At 36.6% G+C, this 18530-nt stretch overlaps 2 protein-coding genes across 9 annotated transcripts in view; both read right to left on the reverse strand.

The window, feature by feature from the left end:
- Positions 1–2482, reverse strand: part of ADAM2 (ADAM metallopeptidase domain 2) — a 168389-nt gene extending 165907 nt beyond the window's left edge. For 4 of the 5 annotated variants that reach the window (XR_003520892.1, XM_027599510.1, XM_027599507.1 and 1 more), the window contains exons 1-2: positions 2378–2453; positions 1805–1881 (exon numbers count right to left, since the gene is read on the reverse strand). Coding sequence is in view for 4 of the 5 variants with exons in the window: in XM_027599510.1 (XP_027455311.1) it covers positions 1805–1881; positions 2378–2432 (132 nt within the window). In the remaining variant the exon portion in view is untranslated. Of the gene's footprint in view, positions 1–1804; positions 1882–2377 lie in introns of all 5 variants that reach the window. The other variant, XM_027599509.1, reaches the window with a different exon arrangement.
- An 8832-nt stretch (positions 2483–11314) lies between these two features.
- The window catches only part of LOC113925637 (A disintegrin and metallopeptidase domain 3-like), a 129469-nt gene continuing 122253 nt past the window's right edge, over positions 11315–18530 (reverse strand). For 3 of the 4 annotated variants that reach the window (XM_027600136.2, XM_027600135.2, XM_035726390.1), the window contains exons 19-21: positions 17117–17279; positions 14912–14956; positions 11315–11492 (exon numbers count right to left, since the gene is read on the reverse strand). In XM_027600136.2, coding sequence (XP_027455937.1) covers positions 11483–11492; positions 14912–14956; positions 17117–17279 — 218 coding nt within the window. In that variant the 3' untranslated portion in view covers positions 11315–11482. Of the gene's footprint in view, positions 11493–14905; positions 14957–17116; positions 17280–18530 lie in introns of all 4 variants that reach the window. The other variant, XM_027600137.2, reaches the window with a different exon arrangement.

Raw genomic sequence — 18530 nt, forward strand, 5'->3', positions numbered from 1 at the left:
AACTCATATTTTTGGCCTAAGTGTGTGTGTGTGTGTGTGTGTGTGTGTGTGTGTTGTACATATATATGGGTATGTATATATGTACACACATACAAATGTGTATATACATATACACATATGTGTACAATACACACTATCAAAGATATGTTATTTACCAATAATTATTATTAAATATATGTGTATAATATGTGTGTGTGTATTTTCTCTTATTTTTTGTTCTACATTTCTACTTAATTTTAAGATTTGAGTCTCATTCTTTGTCTTGTTTTACTCCTATTTTATAATATCCATCCAGCAGAATGTCTGGTATTCTGATTTCGCTATGTCAAGGTGTTGTCAGTACTGATTTTTATTTATTCTGTGTTGCCATACTTGCATCTAAAGATTCTTTTTTCTAAAATTTCTCAGTTATTATATGTTTAAATATAGCCTCTTCTCCAGGTTTTTTCCCCTCTTTCAGGAATTTCAGTTATTATATACTTAGGCTTCGAATTCTATCTTCCTTCTCCCGTAGTCATTTATATGTTGCATCTATCTAGTCTACTGTTAATTCTTGATTTATTTCCCAATTTCATTATACTTTTCACATCTAGACATGCCATTCAGTTTTTTTTAGAACTTTTAGTTGAATATTCTCTTCTTATAATCTATATCATTTATTTGTTAATTGTAATAGTTATAAACATACACTATGTTAGGTTTACAGCATTTGTTAAACCAGTAAGTACAATATAGCCTCACTGGTTCAAAAAACACTATATATTCAGCACTGTTCTAGACATGGGGATAGAGACATTAACAAAATAGTCAAAGTTTTTCCCTCATGAAATTGACAGTTGAGGACAGGCGATTTTTTTTGTACTTTTATGAAAATTACTATCATAGAAGGTGGTGATGCCTGGTTGAAGATATTTCCTTCTAAGTAGATTCTGTATATATTTTCTAATATGAGTAAGCAATTCCTCATAATTTTTGCATTAAAAAAAAACTCTCTCAAAATACTGTTACATGCCTCACCTTTTTTTCTATTTAAATGGTTAAATTTTAAGTTTTCATAAACATGTATTCCTTTTAAAATGATATATTGAAAATTTTAAGTTTGTAAATTAGGGTGACAAGTGGGTAGTTGCTAAGGAAATATTTGCACTCAAATTACCAGAACACTTACTACCCAACCAAAAAGAAAATTAAGGTGTGGTGTTTGAAAAAATATATTTCACATCTTGTAAATGATTCTAGAAATTAGTTTTTTAAAAAAAGATATTTTCTAATTCAAAGAAAAGAAAACCTAATACCCTGAACCAAGATGAACTAAGATGTCATGAAAAAAAATGTGTTAATGATTAACATATTTGCAATCAAGATGCGAAAATTACTCATATCAATCAAGATGCAAAAATTACTCATATAAAACTTCATTAAATGAAATGATCATTATACAGTATAAGGAAGCCATAGGCTTTCTTAACAAGGACAAAAAAAAAAAACCTCCAAAGATAGCCTAGTAAGTGAGTAAGAAGAGAATCTCTAGATGAATCAGGTCAATCATTATTCAAAGACACTCAAGAGGAAAACAGATTTGAAAGATAGGACTTGGTGCTTTGATAATAAGCATCACTGCACCATATTTCTATGAAGCATGGCTTATCTTGGTTCATTTTCAAAGGGCCTTTCCCACTTAAGGAAAACTAGGTATAAATATAAAATTCACCAAGTTTGCATGGATGAAAATGCCAAGTTTACGTCTTACAAAAAAAAAAATCTACGTGATTTTAGAATGTGAAAAATGCTAGTGCTTAATTACATGTGATTCAACTCCTCCACTTAATATTGACAGTATTTTCTCTGGTATTGTAATTTGCACACGTAGTCTTTCAGAATCTGCAAGGGACAAATGTTTTATTAGATAACACCATCACCTCATAGTTTCCTCCATTATTTCCTCATCTAAATCCATAATCTTTCATATGCCACCTTTTTTCAAACTATCTTTTCAAATCACTCAATTCCCACTTCTTTCTAGAATTACAAGACTTTAAAGAGAAATTCAGTACAAATAAAGTCAGGTCTTTTGGACTTTTCCAACTACAGAGTCCACAAGTCGAAAATGCAAAGCAATATATGAAACTCTAACCTTGAGGCATTCACTCGAACCATGGCATCTCTCATCTTTCGTACGGTACCAAGAGGAGTGGGAAAGCCGCCTCACATCCAATGTGGATTTTGGTTGGGGAAGGTGATACAGCAGTGGGCTCTGGCTTACAGAGTCGGGGCCCCTACAAGAAAGCACTTTCCCAGGGATTTCTGGCCTCTCAGAAGAAAATGGAGAGGAGAGTTGACATTCCCAAAAGGTCAGAGGAAAGATTTTTGTACTTACTCTTGTCTGTCTGGACCCTGATGAGCCCGATGAGAAGAAGTAGTAAGCACAACATGGCTTCATGTCCTGGATGCCCGCCCAAATAATGGCAGTTGACTTGCCTACAGGGCAGTTGGGAGCGCGAGGAGACCCCCTCCCGGTCACGCACCCGGCAAGAGGCAGTCGGCTGTGAGAGCGGAGGTGGGCGGAGAGGTTGGGTGCAGTGCACAGTTGAACGTAGGCTGTCTTGGCCCCTAAGTCTGTGCAGAAGACTTCGAATCAGTTTGACGCCACTTTGAGGCTAAAAAAAGAGCAGAATCACTTCCAAAATGCACGGCTGAAGAAACAGTTAATGAACAGGAAGATTCATACACACCTCTTACAGAACTTTTCATTGAAGATATCTATATATCTATATAAATATATTCTAAAAACCATAGGCTAACAGTTCAACTATATTCAAGTGAACAAACCAGTGTAATTAACACGTAGAGTCAGATCAAAAAATAAAACAAAAAACCACCAAAACGCCCAGAGTGCCCCATGACAATCATTACCAATACCATCATAGATTAGTTTTGTCTGTTTTTAACTTTATATAAATGGAACTAATCATCATGTACTCTTACATGTGAGTTCTGTTAATATAATGATTATGAGAGCCATCCATCCATCCATACTATGAAGAGCAATAGCTTTCCTTTTTCCTCATAGGTGTTTATCGCCCATTGAATGAATATAACACCATCTGTTTTTCCATTTTACTGTTAATTAACGTTGGCTTATTTATAGTGGTGGCTATTAAAAATCGTGTTTGGCTATTTTCTTTTTATAAGATTTTTATTTATTTATTTATTTGAGAGAGAGAGAATGAGAGATAGAGAGCACGAGAGGCAAGAGGGTCAGAGGGAGAAGCAGACTCCCTGCTGAGCAGGGAGTCAGATGTAGGTTTCAATCCCGGGACTCCAGAATCATGACCTGAGCCGAAGGCAGTTGCTTAACCAACTAAGCCACCCAGGTGCCCTGGCTATTTTCTTTCTTTGGTGAACATATGTAGTGATTTCCTTCATATATATTTCTAGAGTGAAGTTGCTAAATCAAAGGGTATGTTTTATAGATACTTCCAAGTTTTCCAAGATTGTTGTACTAATTTATATTTTCACCAGAAATGTATGAGAATTCCAATTCGTATCAATGCCTAGACTTGTTTTTTTTGTTTTTTGTTTCATTATAGTCATTATTTTGCATTTTCACAGTTATTAATAAACTTTAGCACAATTGTATATATTTATTTGTCATTTATATAACTTATTTGTTAAATGCCTATTTGAGACTGGTCCATTTTTCAACTGAGCGGTCTTGTCTCTTTGTTATTATATGTTGAGCCTATTAATGCATTCCAGATATGATTCTTTTGTTTGATATCGTGGTTTGCAAGTATTTTCTATACTGGGGCTTACATTCAATGGATTTTTGTACATACAGATTTATATTCAGAAATTTACTCCCCTGCCCCCATTTGCTGGGGTTTTCATATGCATCTTATTGCAAATGTGAATTTTATCACAAGGTTTTGTTTAGGGGCACCTGGGTGGCTCAGTTGGTTAAGTGACTGACTCTTAATTCCAGCTCAGGTCATGATCCCAGGGTCCTGAGATTAAGCCCCACTTTGGGCTCCCACTGAGTGTGGAGCCTACTTAGGATTCCCTCTCTCTCTTTCCTTCTACTCTTCCCCTCCACCCCACACCCCCCCCACCCCAGCTTGCTCTCTCATACTCTCTCTTTCAATTAAAAAAAAAGCTTTTGTTATATAAATTGAGGTGATCATATAGTTTTCTTCATTTTCTGTTAATTTAGTGAATTAAAATTACTGACTTTCTAGTGTTGAAACAAATTGTATGCTGGGATACATCCTATTTGATGTACTATCTTTTTACGTTTTGCTGGATTGATTTGCCAGCGTTTTGTTTAGGATTTTTGCATCCATAGTCATAAGAAATATATGTCTGTAATTTTCTTTCATTGTAATAAACTTGTCAATTTCTGTACCAGAGTTAAGCTGGCCTCATAAAAAAGGGAAATGTTATTCCTTTCCTCTAGTCTTTGAAAGAGTTAGTGTAATGCTGTGAATATTTCTTCTCATGTTTCTTAGAATTTAGAAATGGAGTGATTTGGACTTAGAATTTTATTTGTGAGAGATTTTCTTTTTAAATTATGAAGCCAATTTTTAAAATATATATATGTATATTCAGTTATTCTCCTTCTCTTTGTGTTAGAAAAGTTCTGTTTCTGATGGATTTTATCTATTTCTTCTGAGTTGTTAGATATATTGGCCAAAGTTGTTCATAATTCCCCTTCCTCCCTTATCCTCCTTTTGAACTCTGAAGAATCTCTACAAATCCCTTTTTTTCATTGTCAATATTGATAATTTTGTGATTTTTCTCTACATTCTTCATTCTTTGAGTTTATTATTTTTATTTCTAAAATAGGTTGGGGATTTTTTTTTTCCTATTATATGTTTGTTTTCTATTTTATTGATTTTTGCTCTTGTGTTCCTTTTTCTACTTTGGGTGTAATTTGTTCTTTTTCTAGCTTCTAAGAATGGAAGTTTATCTTATTCATTTTAAACCATTCTTCTTTCTAATATATACATTTAAAACTATAAATGTTCATTTATCATCACTTTAAATTTTCACCAAATTTATATGTATTATATTCAACATATGTTGATATGCTTTATTTCCATTAATATTTATTTCAAAATATTTTCTAATTCACATCATGGTTTCCTCTTGCCCCATGTGCCATTTAAATTCCATAAGTTTGAGGATGTCACACGTACATTTTTCTTATTAACATCTAATTTAATTCTATTGTGGTCACAGATCATACTCTGAATCATTTTAGCCATTGTAATTTACTGAGAGAAGATTCGCTGTTCATTAGATGGTTCATTATGGATAGATGGGTCCACGTAAAATTCAAAAGAATGTGGATTATTCACTTGTGAGCTATATTATTCTATAAATGTCAATTAGGTCAAGTTAGATAATAGAGTTTCAAATATTTTACAGCTTTGCTAATTTTTTGCCTGCTTGTTCTTTTAATACACTCAACTAAGATAGCAGATATTTCTATTATTCCTTTGTGTTCTATCAATTTTTTATTCTTATATTTTCAAGACATGTTATTTTATACACGCCCATTTAAGGATGTTTTGTCTTTGTGATGAATGGCTTTTATCATTATGACTATCACTCTTTGCCTATTGTAATATGCCTTGTCATTTTCTATTTTGTCTCACACTTCCATATCCAGATTTGTTTTTTCATGATTAGAATTTGTTTTTTTTTATTTTTTATTGTTATGTTAATCACCATTTCATGATTAGAATTTGTATGGATTATTTTTTAATATTTACTTTGTAAGTGTGACCTTATATTTACAGAGAAGGGTAAACAGCACTGTGAATATACAAATAGCAATATCCAGGCCAGGAGAAACTACAAGAAACTACAATGCAAAACCTGGGACTTTTAAGAAATAAATTATAAGGGGGTAAAATAAGTGAAAGGGATTAAGAGGTCCAAATTTCCAATTATAAATTTTTCTTTAAATTATAAGGGAAAGAGGGGATGGAGGGGAAACCTGCAAATTAAAAGAGACAATGTATTATGAATTGTAGAAAACACAAAGGACAAGATTAAATCATAATGTCCAGGGATGCTTTTTGGGCGACAGAACTATAAAGACATACAGATATAATTGTTATGAAATCAGTGGGCAGTCACTTTGGTGGGGGAGGCAGGTGTGACTGAGGGGAGCACAGGAAGGAGCTTCTGGGTGACTGGGATAGTTCTGTTTTTCATCTGGATGGTGGTTACAGGGATGGCATATCATAAAATGCATTCATATGTTGGTTTTCTGCATCTATGTTTTATTTTACATTAAAAGTAATTTCAGGGGCACCTGGGTGGCTCAATCATTAAGCATCTGCCTTCGGCTCAGGTCAGGATCCCAGGGTCCTGGGATCGAGCCCCGCATCAGGCTCCCTGCTCGGCGGGAAGACTGCTTCTCCCTCTCCCACTCCCCCTGCTTGTGTTCCCTCTCTCACTGTGTCTCTCTCTGTCAAATAAATAAAATATTAAAAAATAAAAATAAAAATAAATAAATGAAAGTAACTTCAAAACATTTTTAAAAGTGTATCCTTACTTTTAAAGTGTATATGTATTTGTAAATAGCATATAGCTTTCTTTTAACTCTAGATTGACATTATTTAGCTTTAATTGAAGCAATATGTCTATTTCATTTACTGTTCATACAGATATGTTAATTTTACTTCTCTCATCTTGCTAGAAGTTTTCTATTTTTTCCCATTTTTTTCTTTTCTTCTTTTTTTTAAGATTTATTTATTTTAGAGATAGAGAGAGAGAGCTGGGAGAGGGGCAGAGGGAGAGGGAGAGAGAATTCAAGCAGACTCCCTGCTGAGTACAGAGCCTGATTCAGGGCTCAATCCCATGACCCTGAAATCGTGACCTGAGCTGAAATCAAGTCAATGCTTAATTGGCTGAGCCACCCAGGTGCCCCATCACTACTTTTATATTACTATATGGTTTGGTGTGGACCTTTTTGGGTTGATTTTGTTCAGTTATCTCTGTGACTTTTGGATCTGGATTTCTGTTTCCTTCCCCAGATTCAGACAGTTTTGTTATTATTTCTTCAAATACATATTCTGTCCCTTTTTCTCTTTCTTCTCCTTCTGGGATTCCTATAATGTGAATGTTATTATGCTTGATGAGGTTGCTGATATCTCCAAGTCTTTTTGCATAATTTTTTCCTCTCATCTTCTCAGTTTGATTACTTCCCACTACTCTGTCCTCCAGGTCGCTGTTTCATTTTCCTGCTTCATCTAGTCTACTATTTATTTTATGTAGTATATTTTTAATTGCATTCATTGTGTTCTTCATCTCTGATTGGTTCTTTTTTTTAAATTTCTTTTTTAAGGGTCTCACTATTATCTTCCACTCTTTTCTCAAGTCCAGTGAGTGTCTTTATGATCATCACTTTAAATTCTCTATCAGACATATTACTTATTTCCATTTTGCTTAGGGATCTTGATATGATTTTGTGCTTTTTTTTTCATTTTGGAATATTCCTCAGTCTCCTCATTTTTTCTCTCCGTGTCTGTTTCTCTGTATTAGGAGTCGATTACAACTGCTCTTGAATGCAATGGTCTTATGAAATGCCCTGTAGCACAATGTCCACTGTTCACTAGAACCAGCTGTTTCAGGGGTATCTCCTATGTGTGTTGCATGCACCCTGCTGTTGTGGCTGAGCTTCATTTCCCTTCAGTGCAGTCATCTGCAGTGGCTCTCTTTGCCTGTTGTGGGCAGTGTTTGGTCTCTATGGTGTTAGTGGGCCAATCTGGGCCTGACTTGGGCTTGAATTGAGTTAGAACAGGCATTTGCCAGAGATGTGGTAGTACCAAACTTCAGAGTACTTTCCTTGTGCTGTCCTCTGAAAAGCTTTCATTGGTGAGTGGGGCCTGCAGTCAGACCAGCTGTCTGCCCCTGGCCCACTGCTGAGGATGCAGTCTAACTGGTGTGTGTGGTTATTTTTTCCTCACCCTGGGGAAGGGGTCATTTTGGAGTAATGTTGGCCCTGTCCAGGCTGTTTGCCCACTGCCACTACCTTGGATGGGCTCTGGCCAAGAGCATATTTTATGGGGGTGGATCCACTAAATTGCAGAGGGACAAGACATGCAGTGTTAGCAAGTTAGCTAGTTAGTGTTGGTGCTATACTGGTTTTAGCTAGTGGCCCTGTGTTTATGCTGGGGTGCTGGGGAGGGAAATGTCACCTGCCAGCTCCTTTGTTCCTAGAGGAGTCTCCCAAATGTCTCTGTCCCTGCAAGACATGATATGAGATTAGTAAACAACTCTCCTTCCTCCATGCCCCATGTATTTTTCACGCTGCTTCTTCTATGCTGTATCTCTGCAGTGCTATTTGTTGTGCTATCTCTTTAAGGTGAAACATTCAGTTTCCGCTTGCCTCCTGGCTCTCCCAGAGCTAAGTCTGATTTTTTTAAAAGAACTTTATTTATTTATTTGACAGAAAGAGACACAGAGAGAAAGGGAACACAAGCAGGGGGAGTGGGAGAGGGAGAAGAAGGCTCCCCGCTGAGCAGGGAGCCTGATGGGGACTCGATCCCAGGACCCTGGGATCATGATCTGAGCTGAAGGCAGATGCTTAACGGACTGAGCCACCCAGGCATCCCGCTGAGTCTGATTTTTAAAACTCTAGGTTTTAAGTTCTGCTGGTTGTAAGAACTCATGAAATTCAGCCCCTCTGGTTTCAAAGCCAAATGTTATGGAGATTTGTCTTGCCCATCTGAACTCCCCAGTGCGATAGTCTGCTTCTCCATGCCTACAGGCTCCTCCTTTCCACTGACAGTCCCTTGGGGCCATTTAGCTCTCCCACCATATCTACACCAATCCTACACTCTTTCTTGTGGTCTCTTCTCTTCATTTAGTTGTGAAGTTTGTTCTGTCAGTCTTTGGGTTGTTTTCTGGGTTAGTCACACTGATGTTAGTGTTATGTAGTTTTATCTGTGGGATGAGGTGAGGCTAGTCATCCCACTAGCCATCTTCCCAGCAATCCTCACCTTTGACCCTTGATTTAGAGAGTGGATACCTTGGCTAAAATCCTCAGTCCTCAGCTGAGGGTTAGGGAGATAGAGAGGAAGGAACCAGCGGAGGATTTAGAAAGGGAGAGGTAGGGATCACAGAGTTACAGAAAATTTCTCTCCAAGAAGAGCCTGGCCTTGCTTTGGAGACAAAAAGAGGTGGTTGAGACACCAGTAGTCTTGCCCAGATGGGTGTGCAGTCTTCTAAGCTCAGAGAGCAGTGCAAAGAGAAGGAACGAGGCTGGGCCAGAGCACAGCCAGCATGGCAGGGCTAAAGGCCATTGGAAAGCTCTGAGGCTTGAAAAGAGGAGTACTCAGGAGTCCACCACACTATCCTCAGCCTTGTGAGTAAGGACCGCATTTGTTTTCAGCTCATGCTGGCTTACCTTTAAGGCTCCCAACTGGCTGGGCAGCTGCCACAGGTTGAAGAAGAGGAAACACCAGAAGCAAGCTTATGCCTTTGCGTACAACTGATTTGTTCTGGCTAAGGTTACATTGATTAAACCTTTCAATAGTGACATAGGGGCAAATGAGCATGATTTGTTTTCTGGTGAAGTTCTTAGTAATTTTGATTCTCCATGCCATGGTTTTCTGGCATGATTTATTGGCTGTAGAGGAAAGAGAAGAAAATAGAAATGTTAACAACTTGTACAAGAAATTTTTTATTTAAATACTACTGCAGAGTTAATTTATTATCTTTGCAAATAAGGAAAAATCAAGAATATTGAACTTAATCGGGTAAGATAAACAAAAAGCACTTTTCTTCAACTGTGTGCCTATTCTTAGAGAATTAGATTGTAATCAGTTGAAGAAAGGGAAAGGAAACCTAAGTGTTTTGTTAACAGTTACTCTAAGCACTAGCAGGGAAGGTACAGAGGTGGGAAGGGCAGCAAGGCAAATAGGAAATATGTCCCAGGTGGACAAGAGCATGCAGCTGTCTTTGAATGTTCTAAGAGAAATCTTAAACCACACATATCCAAAGCCTAACTCAACTTCTACCCACCTCTCATTTATACCTTCTTTTATCCCAGTACAGCCTTTTACAAGGATGAATTGTGTCAACAGTTGCAACGTTAAACTCCAGTCAGGATTAAAACTTGGACCTGCTAATAGTACACCTGGGATCCTCAGAAAGTTTTATTAAAATAAGGCAGGCCAGGGATCATAATGAACTAAAATAAGTTAATGGCAATGAAGATGAAGGAAAGTTATTGTAGAATCATCTGGGTATGTATTTTTTTCACACAATTCACCCACTAAAGTGTACAATTGAATGATTTTAGGATTTTTCATATATTGATCACCACCATATATATCACCACCCCACACCCCCAGCTCTTTAACCCCCTCTTACACAACCCAGCCTTACACAATCACTAAACTTTGTCTCTATAGATGTCCTTGTTCTGGATATTTCATACCAATGAATAACATATGGGTTTTGTGACTGGCTTTATTCACTTAGCATAATGATTTCAAAGGTTCACCCAATTTGTAGAGGTATCAGGGTTTCATTCCTTTTTATGGCTGAATAATATTCACTGTACGCGTAGATCACTATCTGTACAATGTTTATCCATTTATCAGTTGATGGACATTTGGAAAAGGAATCTCTTGGTCTCTGTGGTGAGGTACTCCCACACCTGAATCGGGAGCAAAGAATCTTTGTTTATTGATGGAGACTCTGTAGTTTCTCATTAGACTCCAGCTAGGTTGATGGTTCCCTTATCCATCAATGCCTTGAGGTATGTAGAAGTACACTCATCTCAGTAAGAGGGAGATGGGGAGAAGGGCACTGAAGCAAGAAAATCTTACCCAGAAAAGCTCAGCCCAGTGAAAAAGGAGCAACAAGTTTGGGTTCCCAAAAGGACAAAGATATATCCTAGATCTCAATTTACCTGAGGTCAAGGAAGAATCACCTGGAGACACAATAGTTATCTATGACCAGGAACTCAGTTCAAGCAATTCCCTGAAAATAGAATGATGTTAGTGACTATCTGAGGGTCCTGGGGCTGGCCTTACCTAGCATCATTTCCTCTCAATATCTCAAAGCCTGGAATGGATAGAGCAGGGAATCATGAGCTACTGGAAAGTGTGAACTGTAGGTGTCTTTTCCTGAGAAGGGAGCAGTTAACATGGCCCTGGGCATCTGAGGGTGGGCAGCAGCCCATGGAATGCTTACAGCTTGGGATGTAATGGTTTTCTTGGTTCAAAAGAGGCAAAGTTGTTTTCCCCATAAAGGATCACAGCAGGCAGAAGAATCAATAGACACAAGCCTATATATTTCGCTCTCAGGATTTATTTTTGTTTATGAAATTGAAAGCTTTAAACCATAACAAAAGGAGAGAATAGCAGTTTTTGTTTTTTTTCCATTCTTGAATCAGGTCAGTTAATGGTGAGTGTCTTGGTAATAGTCTCTCCAACCTATGGCTTTTTGACATCATTTAGTCACTGCTGTAAAATAAATATAGAAAAAAAGAAATGCTAAATCTTAGTTGTTAATAAAAGCTATCTAATTTTGCTATGCAACTACAGGTGTAACAAGTAATTAACATATAGAACACTGCTTGTAGTGTCACAGTCTATGCCTGTATTCCATGAAATTCTTAAACCCAGGTTTTTCCTGAATTGTCTGTGACAGCCCCAATAAAGGGAAATATTATAAAGTTGTATTCACATGCATTTCATTTACACAGTTTCAACAATTCATGTGGATAAAAGAAAATCACCAGCAAGGAAACAGAGGAAAAGAACAATAAAAATATGTGAAGAAATAAATAATAACTATTAATTTATCTATTTTTATCTTCAGAGGAAGAGTACTTCCAGAAGTCCTCTGTGCATTTCCAACAGGAGTCCCACATACATACACATGTTCAAAACCAAACTCATTCTTCAGCCCCTCCACATCATCACTCCAACACAAACTGCTTCTGACCCGGCTACACCATATGTCATGAGTAAAAGGTGTCATCATCCATTGTGTCAGAAATGTTTAAGTCTTTGTAGTTCTCCTGTATTCTAACCCAAAAACACCCATCCAGTCACACCTTCAATTGAGTCTATCTCTGCTATATCTCCCAAAACTTTCTTGTTCTTTTCCTCTTACCTGATCCTGCCTCCTCCTGATCCAGAAATCCTCCTGCTGCATTTCTGTGTATTCCATAGTCTCATAACTATTTCACTAGTCTCTGGTTCTTTCTGAGTCTGACTGACTTTTTTCCTACTTTATCCCAGTAAAATTTCAAAAAGCAAACCATGTCATGCTAAATCCTTCCTTTACCACTTCAAAAATACCTTATATGAGAAATACTTTCTCACAGATGAGAAAACAAACTACTTGTCAGGGCATACCAGACACTTGTCTTGGCTCACCATTACCTGTGTAGATTTTCTCTCACAATGTTCATAAATTTTAATGTAAATTTTAAAATGTAATAAGAGCGCAAATTTGAAAACAAGTCTGCGTTTACATGTAACCTTGATTATCTTACTGCTTTATCAGTAAACATTATTTAAGCATTTTTCCTTATACTTTATATTCAAACTGTCAATTCATTCTGTTGGGTCACCTTCAGAATTTATTCCTAAGACCATATTTACTATCCCTGGTTGGAGGTACCTTCCTTTCCCTCCTGGATTACTACAGTAGTTTCTCCACTAACTGGTTTCCCCACTTCTACTCTTGCCATCATACAGACTATTTTCAACAAACCAGCCTTATTTTATTTATTTTTTAACAAAACAGCCTTTTATTTTTTTTATTTTTTATTTTTTAAAGATTTTATTTATCTATTTGACAGAGAGATACAGCGAGAGAGGGAAATGGGAGAGGGAGAAGCAGACTCCTCGCCAAGCAGGGAGCCCGATGCGGGGCTCGATGCGGGGCTCGATCCCAGGACCCTGGGATCATGACCTGAGCCGAAGGCAGACGCTTAACGACTGAGCCACCCAGGCGCCCCACAAAACAGCCTTTTAAAGTGGAAGTCATGTGCTTGAAACTTTAATTCTCCAGTGATTTTCCCCTTTCACTGAGAATAAAACACAGATGCCCTCCAAGACTTCCTACAGCCTCCAGGAGTTTTACTGTCTGACCTACTCACTACCACAGCCCTCTTGCTAACTCTGCTCCAGCTAAACGGACACCCTTTTTATTCATCAAACATTCCTGACTTATTTTTTCATTGGATCATTCATATGCTTGGAAAGCTCCCGCCCAGATAGATGCATGGATACCTCTGACAGCTCTACCCCTGTGTCAGAAAGAATTGATTTACAGCTGGAATGGAAAGACTCTATCTTTATCTCTGGGAAGGCCTGGATGCCTGGTTTCACTTTTTGCCCAGACAATGGCAGTGGGATTTGTAATGGGCTGTTTAAAATTTAAAATAAGGAACCTTGAGGCCTTGTGCATGAGGTGTCTCTGTGGTGCCCATTGCTTGCCTGCACTCTCTTTGCTGCACTGTATCCCTTACATTTAAATAAAAGCCTCCTGTGAGTTGACCCTGGGAAGTCAAGTACCTACTTTCAAACATCTAAACTGGGTAAATACTTGCACCTCCTCCAGCTCCTTGCTTACATATCCCTTGCTGAATAGGGCTCATTCATTCAATCATATTCAAAAGCTCTATCCAGGTCCTTCCTCACCACCAACTCTCCCATTTACCCCTACTGAGAAATAAGACCATTTTACGTGGAGGCAAGTAGTTATAAATGTTTTCTTTGGTGGCAGATGGGAAACAGAGATCCATTGACTTAACTCTCCATCAAAGTAAAGTATGGAGGAATGGCAAATTAGTAATTGGATGAACTCTTGATTTCACTCATGGTTGAATTTTTAATTTTTCCATTTACTCCCAGTGATAGGTCTAATGTGTCAAATATTAGGATTTCTTTATGTATATGACTTATAAATTTGAATATATAGGTACACAAATGCATATATGTACATATACAATTTATGGATATATTGAATATACACAAATGCCAACTTTATCCCATTTTATAGTAAAGAATTGTCTTTCTAACCCAGAGGGACAGTGCATTTATTATTTTGCCTTGCATCTAATAGATCCTCAGTAATGCAAATTCCATTTTCCATCACCAGGCATATATCAAGCTATAGGTTTCAAAATTATGAAGTTCTTAAGAGTTAAACCTTGGAATCTGGTTGTCTTAAATGAAATTCCAGCTCCAAAATTTACTAAAATTTTGTACACATAGATAATTATTTAAGTTTTTTATGTCTGTTTCTTCATTTCTAAAATAAGGATAACAATAACCATGGAACCTCAGTGAGGAAGAAATATAAATATTGTGAGTCAATCTGTGTAAATTTACCAAATTAAAAACTTAACTGTGGAAGCAGGATGCATGATGGTTCATAAATATTTTAGGAACATATTTAGAACCTCTTTAAAGTCATTTCTTATCATGAAAATGTTGGTTAATAAATTCTGGCTAATATTAGCAAACATTATATATTTGTAAATGTAAAACAAAATTATCAAAATCTTTGTTTCAGTCTTTGTCTTAGTATATGATATTGGTAAGTAGGAATCAAGATGATGGGGCGCCTGGGTGGCTCAGCCAATTAAGCGTCTGCCTTCGGCTCAGGTCATGATCCTGGGGTCCTGGAATTGAGCCCCACATCGGGCTCCCTGCTCAGCAGGGAGCCTGCTTCTCCCTCTGCCCCTCCCCTGCTCTCTCTCTCTCTCTCTCTCTCGCAAATAAATAAAATCTTTAAAAAAAAAGGAATCAAGATGATGGAATGTGGAATAATAGCTTTTTTACACTAAGATATTCTTAAAATTTTTAAACTATTGTATGAATTATATCATTTTCACTAATTCAATTCCTCAATTTACCTTTACCTTGATGACTGGTTGCTGTTACTACTGCTGTCTTCTGATACAGATCTGTAAAAAAGAAATGGCATTACTTTAGGGTTAGAAAACATTGTGATTTTATTTTTTCTGTCCATTTTGAGTATAGTTGACACACAATGTTACATTAGTTTCAGGTGTACACTTAGTGATTTGACAAGTTTATGCATTATGCTATATTCACAAGTGTAGCTACCATCTGTCTGATTATAGCGCTATTACAATGCCATTGACTGTATTCTCTATGCTGTGCCTTTTATTGCCTTGTCTTATTCATTCCACTACTAGAAGCTTACATCTTCTTCTCCCTTTCATCCATTTTACCCAACCCTCCACCTCACTCCCCTCTGACAACCAGCAATTTATTCTCTGTATTTATAGATCTGATTCTGCTTTCTGTTTGTTTATTCATTATTTTTTCCATTCATAAGTGGAGTCATATGGTATTCGTCTTTCTCAGTCTTATTTCATTTAGCATAATACTCTCCAGGTACTTTTTTAATGTTTTCAAAAACCTCCATACTGTTTTCCACAATAGCTGCACCAGTTTACATTCCTACCAACAGAGTACAAGATTTTTGTTTTGTTTTGTTTTCCTCCACATCCTCACCAACACTTGTTATTTCTTGTTTTTTGGATTCTAGCCATTATGACAGGTGTAAGGTCATATCTCATTGTGGTTTTGAGTTGCATTTCCCTAATTATTAGTGATGTTGAGCAACTTTTCATGTGTCTGCTATTTATATATCTTCTTTGGAAAAATGTCTATTCAGGTCTTTTGCCCATATTTAAATCAGATTTTTGTGGGGGGTTTTTTGACGTTGAACTATATGAGTTCTTTATATACTTAGATATTAACCCCTATCTATCATTTGCAAATCCTTCTCACACTCTTTTTTATGTTCCTCATAAGTCCACTTTCTTGAGAGTTTTTTTTTGATGGAAGTTTTACATCATTATGTTATCTTTATTTGCACAAGTGAAAAACAGAGACATTTTTCCTATAGCATATAAAATGAGACCCATTTATTTATCCTTACTTCTGCATTCTCTTTTCCCTAAATATCCACTGACTTAGCAAAATGTTGACTTGTATGGTGATATGGTAAAAAAAAAAAAGCTGTATGTAAGTGAAATTAGTTAAAGAAAGACAACTACCATATGATCTCACTTATGTGTGTGATCTAAATTTTTTTGAAGATTTTATTTATTCATTTGACAGAGATAGAGAGCACACAAGCAGGGGGAGCAGCAGGCAGAGGGAGAAGCAGGCTCTCTGCCAAGCAGGGAGCCCGATATGGGGCTCGATCCCAGGACCCTGGGATCATGACCTGAGCCAAGGCAGACCTTCAACCAAAAGACACACAGGCGCGTCTCTAAAATTTTTTTAAAACAAAAAATAATCTCATAGATATAAAGAATGGGTTGATGGTTACCAGAGGTGGGGGTATTGGGTGAGTGAAATGAACAAAGGAGGTCAAAGGTACAAACTTCCAGTCATAAAACAATTAAGTAATTAGTATATGATGTATAGCATGGTGACTATAATTAATAATAAAGTATTACACATTTGAAATTGCTAAGACAATAGATCTTAAAAGTCCTCATCACAAGAAAATAAAATTTTATAACTATGTATGGAGACAGATGTTAACTAGAGTTTTTGTGGTGCCCATTTCAAGTAGCTTAATTCTGATTTTAGAAACATATGAGCAATATTAATTAAGTGCAAAATGGGCATTGTCCTATCTGTATTCTTCCTTTGCTATCATATATTTTTTAACATTTTTTTCACCTTCTACATAATCTAGTCACAAAATTTGATTCCTTATCTCTATTAATCTCCTTGGTAAAACTGAATGCCAATGCAAAAAAAAAATGAGGTTGCTTAGGTTGTAGATAGAGACTACTAAAGCAATTGTAGCCAACATGGCTTTCAATTTGAAAGGCACTGTGAATTTATTGAGTAGCTTCAGTTATTTCTGGACCTATAGGAACAAGAAAAATAACTTCTACATGAAATCTGAAAAAAATTGGTATATATTAAGACTCAGTATTTCTAAATATTAACCCAATTCATCCAAGATCCAAATTCAACACTTTTAAGTCCTACTTGCAATATTCTGAATTACATTTTAGTTCTTCCTCAATTGGATTTTAATATTAATTTTAAAAAATAATAAATTTACTTACTCTCCACTTACTGTTCCCTCTCTGTTCCAAAATCCTATTTTATTCCATTTAAGAGCAATGATGGCAGTTAAAATAAGGATGGGTAGAAAAATGTAGAAACTGATCAAGAGGCCATTTTTTTGAGGAGCAGCATATCGTTTTCTAAGTAAGCTTTCACCTTTAGCTGAAAACATGAAGGTACATTTTAACTTTATTAAAAATGATAGTCAAAGCTTATTAGTAACTTGAAATATAAAAATTTGTGATTCAAATAATACAGTCATAGAATAAACTTACATTTTAAAGTTTACAAAAAATAAATTTTTTAAAAAATGTAAAAAATTAAAAATGTTTTCCAATATTCTGTGACTATGTTCCAAAGATCATTATATATTTGTCAACTCAATATATAATTAATATAAATTTATATTTAATCATTATATGTATATTTAATCTTTATGTGTTATATACTATTTTTCTATTATATTCCCTTTTATGAAATGCTACTTAAATTATATTAAACTGATATTATTCCTTAATAAATTTTTCATTTAAAAAATAGAGTAGGTATAAAAGAGGGACTCTAGGGAAGGAGGAAGATGACAGAGGAGTAGGGGACCCTAGTTTCATCTGGTCCTTGGAATTCAGCTAGTTAGCTTTCAAATCATTCTGAACACCTGTGAAATCAACCAGAGATCTAAGAAAAGAATTACTGCAATTCTACAAATAGAAAAAGGGACCATTTTCTGCAAGGTAGGAGGTGCAGAAACTTGAACCCCAGGTGATATCTTGGGAGATAAACTGTGGGGGGAGGAAGGCTTCATCAGCTGGCTGCTGGAAAGTGAGATAGCAGCAGAGTGCAAAATAGGAACTTTCAGAAGTCTGTGCCAGTGAGGGACATCCTGCATGAAAGGTGCACAGGTGGAAAAGTGGGGCACAATCCTAGGTGGGACAGTATGGTCTCAGGCTCCCTAGGTTCACAGAAAGAATGAGGGTGCCTGAGTGCTGCAGAGTTCCCCGCATCAAAGCTGGAAGCTGGCTGCAATCAGCAAGCCTAAGAGTGGGCTTTCACCTCAGTGTTGACATAAACCTTGAACTGCAGCATGATCAGGCAACTGCTGTCCAAGCAGGGACCCAGCAAGTAGCAGAACTATGGTGAGACCCTCTCTGCACCACAGGAATCTGGAGGGTTTGGAGACTCAGGTGGCATGGATCCTTTAAGCAAAGAGATCCCAGAAGTAACATAGAGTATAAGGAAACAGAAACAATATGTAGAAACAGTGACTTTACAGGTAATACAATGGCACTAAATTCATATCTTTCAACTTTACTCTGAATGTAAATGGGCTAAATGCTCCAATCAAAAGACACAGGGTATCAAATGGGATAAAAATACCAAGACCCATCAATATGTTTTCCCAAAGATACATCTAGA

This window comes from Zalophus californianus, chromosome 2, assembly GCF_009762305.2.
Source record: "Zalophus californianus isolate mZalCal1 chromosome 2, mZalCal1.pri.v2, whole genome shotgun sequence".
NCBI lineage: Eukaryota > Metazoa > Chordata > Mammalia > Carnivora > Otariidae > Zalophus > Zalophus californianus.